Raw genomic sequence first — 6000 nt, 5'->3', positions numbered from 1 at the left:
TTTTGCTGATGTTGCTTCCCGAGTCAGTTTGTAACTCGGTAGTGAGTGTTGCAACTAAGGACAGACCATTTTTACAACTGTTTTGGGGTTTTGTGATGTAGTTTTTCTTTCCACCTTTTCTGCAATACATTTTTTGTTGTTGTTGTAGTACAATAGGTGGCGACATGCACATTAAATGTATGCGAACACAGGAGAAGAAGAAGAAGGAACTGAGTGGGATGAAATTGACGAGCACTAGGACCTTGCAGACGTCACAGCACAGTTGGGTCTTGTAAATGCGCCATGAATCTGTATGAGTAGCTTGTTGTAAAAACGGAATGTCTCTGTGCTGACAGGCCCAAGTCTAAACGTTATAAATTCAACACAGTAGCATTTGAGGAAGAAAGACTTCGATATATCGGGTAGGTGACACAATAATATATGCAATTTACACTGCTTAGAAAATCTAATGGCGTCTCTTCAACTGGAAAGAGGAAAACGTTAATTTACAGTGTGTGTTGACAATTGCATTATCCGTTTCATCTCATTGCAGCAAACCAAAATGGAGTGCGAGTGGAAACCAGATGAGCAAGGACTTCAGCAAATTCTACAGCTTTTGAAAGAGTCCCAGTCTCCCGATACGTCCACTCAAAGATCCGTCCAGCAAGTATCCTTTGCTCTCGGCTAAATGTAAAAGTGGTAGATTTTAGGTGTTTCTGTGGTAGCTTTTCGGTTAGCTTGGCTAACATTACACGCGGGCAGGGCTCGCACTACAATATAGTTAGCCAGCTAGCTACTTACTGTACAATGTCACAAATATGACCACAGTACATTTTCTATTGAATCAGTCACAGTATGATGGAAATGTCATAAGTCACAGCTGTTGCATGACACCACAATCTTTACCTAATCCATAAATAATTTCAACAAATGTATTCCCTATGACAGTTTCGTATAATCTCAAATCCTTTGATTTCCTAGTAGTGTTGTTGAATTAATGTAATGTTAGCGGGTACAGTGTAACTAGCTTGCTGGGGATGTTGCTGACCCTTGGGGGCTTAAATGCCACAAAGAAACTGCAAGCCCTGTGTTTAGAGAGTCACCCAAGCCCTGTGTTTAGAGTCACCCAAGCCCTGTGTTTAGAGAGTCACCCAAGCCCTGTGTTTAGAGAGTCACCCAAGCCCTGTGTTTAGAGAGTCACCCAAGCCCCCTTTCGGCCCCAGTCTGATTTCCATCTCTCCCATTATACAATGTGATGTTAAAAAGAATGCTCAAAATAACATTGTCATTTTGTTGTCTTGACATCTTGTTGAACCTGAGTGTAGGAAGGTGACTTTGTAGCCAGCCACAAGCGCTTGTAATGGGATAATAAATCCGATCCTCATTGTCACATTGTCATCAACACAGGTGTTACAGTATCAAGGCACAATCAAATCATGAATGTTGGTGTGCCATTGAAGACCTTGTTCGTTGTTGATGTTGTGTTATAACGTCTTTATAGTCGACCTACCGTGTGTAGTGTTTGAGTGATGCAATATTGTCCATGTATGTCATACAGATTATAGTTCCGTCTGTCTGGTCAAGGCTTAGCACCACTAGTCAATGTTGTTGAAATGCCAAGTGCTTCTATTTGGCTATGTGCACAAACTGCACAACATCAGCCTGTTGGGCACCCTATGATAACTGTCTGATTTCTGATAATCACTTATTCATGGTGTCCATTGATGGTCTCTAAAAAACAACAACATTTTAATAAAAAGCCTGAGCGGGCGCACACCCCCAAAAAGTTGGGAGAGGTGCTGACTAACGGCGAGTAAACTGTATGCTATAAGAATAGAGTCGCACACTCTGTGTACAAGCTCTCAGTAATTCATTGGGTAAACCAGCAACGTTTCGGCATCACTGTGCCGTCTTCATGTGGCAAGTGTTTGCAGGCCGTTTAACACTTATGGCTGGTCAACATCGACCTTTACAAACAAATTGTTCTTGTGAATACAGCACACACACACAGCATATCTACTTCTATGGTATTGCACCTTAACCAATGTCCTCTTCAGAGATTGGAACAGCTCAACCAATACCCAGACTTCAACAACTACTTGATATTCGTGCTGACAAAGTTGAAATCAGAAGGTAAGACATTTACCCCTCCACCCTCATTCTCCATGTCATATTTATCTGCTAAATGACTTAAATGTAAATGTAAATATTTACACCAATGCCCTGAAGCTATGTTTAATTTCAATGCATATTAGTACACAACACTACTGCAGGTTACAGTATGGCCACTGGCAGTCAGACAGGCTAATCACGTCCACTAGCCAGCTCTCTCTGGGGGTGAGATTACACACAGGCTGACTTTCTGATCATCTAGTGACAGGGGCAACGTGACTGTCTGTTCTAGGAGTGGAGAACCCTGGCGACGAACCCCACGGCTGGTGTCTTCTGTCTTGTCACTGATGATATGGCACCACACCGCACCACTAGAATATGGGTCACTCTAATTTTAAAGTCTTATGCCTGGCGGGGCGCCACTCAAATCCTGGCCTGCCTGACAGCCTGTTACTGTACACTAGAAGTAGATGACCCAATGGTTTGGGCTGATGAGCCATTGCCTTTTAGGATGGCATTTGTTACACTGCTCTGGGTCAAGAGTGGAGCAGCGGAAATCGAATTTGAGTGTAATTTCAATCAAAACAGAGGGAGACATTGGATCAGACAGCCATGCCCATGAAGGAGAATTATCAGACAGTAAGATATCACTGGGGTGATGGGTAATGCCCATAGTTTCCTTCAGGCTAAACAATCTCTCACTACCTAACACAATAATTTGCTGATTTGACCTTTGACCAAACGGAAACACTGAGTACGTTTAAATGTACAGTAATTATTATACCGATTATGACACTAGGCAGATTATGAAATAGTCATGTAAACACCTTCTTCTGCTCATCATAATCGGCGTAAGGTCAAAATCAAAGTAAGCATACGCTGATTAAAACACCAGATTTTCTGCGCTATCTTTCACAGTTCCAGCTGTGTATTTGATCTGTGCATGTGCTAGAAGCAGCCAAATGAGCCTCCCTCCTTTAGCGCCAGTGAAGTGAGTCCGGAACAGCTGAATGAATGCGTACTTATCACATACAAACGTTATATGTCCGTGCTCAAAATCAAATATGCTTCCCAAAAATAACGTTGTTGCTGTTGTAGAAAATTCATTTTGATTGGTGACTTTCTGCATTTATCAGAGTGCCATCAGGTAGCCTGATTTCAGATGGGTCCATGTAAACAGGATTATTAGGAAGCTAAATGTTTTATTCAGATTATTATATTAATCTGTCTGTCCACAATAATTATGTTATTGTGTGCATGTAACCGTACTCAATGACTCTGAGGCCATGACTTTGATTGTAGGCCTGGCATTACACAGCTGATTGCAAATCATCAAAGCTTGATGATGAGTTGGTTATTTGAATCAGCAGTGTAGTGCTAAGGAAAAAAACTAAACGTGCGCCCAGGGGGGGCCCCAGGACCGAGTTTGGGAAACTCTGAAATAGAGCAATTTTTTGTAAGGGGAATGTTTACATTTTCTTCAGCTTTGATTCAATGTCAGTGAAAGCAATAATTTGCCATTGTCTGATTTGCTGTTGCTATCCAGCTTTGCTAATGCCTTCTCAGCCTTCAGCTACGAGGTCACACTCCTACTTTTTCCTTAGCATCAACAGGAATCTAGCTACATGCTTCTCTTATTTTGCCTCGTACTGGGTAGAGGGTATGGGAGTTTGTATGTTTTGGTTTTCTAGTAGTGTTGCAATATGTCACATGGCACATGATACAGCAACCCCTTTCACACTTTAGTAGTATAACCTGTTTGTCTGTAATGTACTTAATAGTGTATTCAAGTAGAGGTCTGTGCAGGACTGATTTCTTCATCCTGCTCCCGCCTGCAACTGCAGCTTTTCATACTGCACCTTGCCTGCACTTTCAGTCCGATTCCAACCCACTCTCCCGCAGTCTCGCAATGTTTATTTTAGGCGTATGTGACCCAGCTCACTTGCCAGCCATGGTCCCAGAAATGTTGCACCCTATAGGCAATATGAAATGCGCAGAAATAACTTAAGAAATAGGTTAAATGATCAGAGATTCTCAGAGATTAGGCTATATCAGTCAATATGTTAGATGTAGTTTGAAGAGAGCAGAGTTGGAGAGACTTTCTCTTGAGCTATTTTTAGAGCCTATCTTATAGGAGTGGGAAGATTTTCAGACTGTGAAATATAGGTGATCAATATTTATTTCTAGGCAATGTAAACTATAACCTAATCATATTTCGGAAGTACATTTTCTTGGATAGGTAACTGCCCCATGCTTCTCTGCCCATGCATAGGCTATAGCCTACTCTATTAAATTGAGACCACATGCCCACCTGATCTCGCAGGTATGACTACTGAACTTAAAGCAGCAAGAATCATAATGACCTGCGTTGGAATGATCTGTGTCGTCCTGCGGGCCCTCTATTCAAGCTCCCCTCTATTTATACGCTTTTCAAAAACATGTAGAAGGTAGGCCAAGTTGTGGTAGATAATTCTATTAAAACTCAATTTTGGAGACATTGGAATTCGGTGTGAATTGGGAAAACTCTTCATTGGATGTTTAGGCCTAATTCAGTTATGCATTTCAGCTTAGAGCAATCATTTACTTAATTGAAATGGAATTGATCCCTAAAATCTATCACCCATATCTCATTTTACCCCCCCAAACTCACGCTCTCTCCAGATGAGGCGACCCGCTCTCTTAGTGGTCTGATCCTAAAGAACAATGTGAAGGCCCACTACCAGAACTTCCCTAATGGAGTGTCTGACTTCATTAAGAGCGAGTGTCTACAGAACATTGGAGACTCCTCGCCCCTCATCCGGGCCACCGCGGGTAAGTGAAGTAGCCTGCATTTGTAACAGAGTATGTTGTCTTCATTGAATTATAGTGCACTCCTCTTCTAGTGATCACATCCGCGCTGGATAGTTTGATCATGATAAACACATTCAGTAAGCAGAGTGTACTGTATATCTTGTTGAATAAGCCATACGGGGTCAGGTGTAGCATGGTTCCAGATCTGTTTGTGCTGTATCCTACTAGTGTATATGTTTGGCATGACAATAGGAGTGGGCAACACAGCAGAAACAGATCTGTTTGTGCTGTATCCTACTAGTGTATATGTTTGGCATGACAATAGGAGTGGGCAACACAGCAGAAACAGATCTATTTGTGCTGTATCCTACTAGTGTATATGTTTGGCATGACAATAGGAGTGGACAACACAGCAGAAACAGATCTGTTTGTGCTGTATCCTACTAGTGTATATGTTTGGCATGACAATAGGAGTGGGCAACACAGCAGAAACAGATCTGTTTTTGCTGTATCCTACTAGTGTATATGTTTGGCATGACAAAAGGAGTGGGCAACACAGCAGAAACAGATCTGTGATGAGGCTAGGTCAAGAGGCAGACCAAACTAGATCAAGACAGTCTTGGTTGTTTAAATTCTACACGGTTTGCTCCTTCAATGCTGCATAACAAAATCCCTTTTTCACAAGCACTTAATAATGTAATGATATCATGTTTGTATGGCTTGCCCACCTTTGATCAGGTTAGTTGAACAGGAAATTAATTGCATTGCATTTTAATTGCATTAATTGCGTGTCAGTCATCTGTACAACAAGGAAAGCTGCTACAGTGGATTAGTTGAATTGCTGTCCATCAGGCTTTAGCGTGGGGTTCATTTTAAAACATACCCTAGCATGACATATTCTGGTTATTTTTTTCCACCTTCGTAATTGACCTGAAGCCTTGTTAGTCGTTCTCGCTAGTGTCTGGCTTCATGTTTTTTTTCTGAAGCTTTTGATTGGCCAGCTGGCCTGTTGAGAGAGCCAATGGGGTTTGCATGGTGTCCTCCTTATCAGAGCCAGCAGGCAGCAGACGATGCCAGGGCTCTGTTTCCACAGTTACCAAACATCTGACAGGAACAAAC

General features: G+C 42.0%; 1 protein-coding gene across 3 annotated transcripts in view; it reads left to right on the top strand.

Annotated features, from left to right (window-relative positions):
- Positions 1–255: 255 nt before the first annotated feature.
- LOC135518185 (transportin-1) overlaps positions 256–6000 on the top strand; it is a 48824-nt gene continuing 43079 nt past the window's right edge. For all 3 annotated transcript variants that reach the window (XM_064943147.1, XM_064943146.1, XM_064943148.1), the window contains exons 1-4: positions 256–401; positions 533–646; positions 2037–2112; positions 4753–4902. In XM_064943147.1, coding sequence (XP_064799219.1) covers positions 542–646; positions 2037–2112; positions 4753–4902 — 331 coding nt within the window. In that variant the 5' untranslated portion in view covers positions 256–401; positions 533–541. The remainder of the gene's footprint in view (positions 402–532; positions 647–2036; positions 2113–4752; positions 4903–6000) is intronic.

This window comes from Oncorhynchus masou, chromosome 28 (genome assembly GCF_036934945.1).
Source record: "Oncorhynchus masou masou isolate Uvic2021 chromosome 28, UVic_Omas_1.1, whole genome shotgun sequence".
Classification (NCBI taxonomy): Eukaryota; Metazoa; Chordata; class Actinopteri; order Salmoniformes; family Salmonidae; genus Oncorhynchus; species Oncorhynchus masou.
Note: the sequence above shows the minus strand (reverse complement) of the source record. Positions and strands in the feature narration are given on the sequence as shown.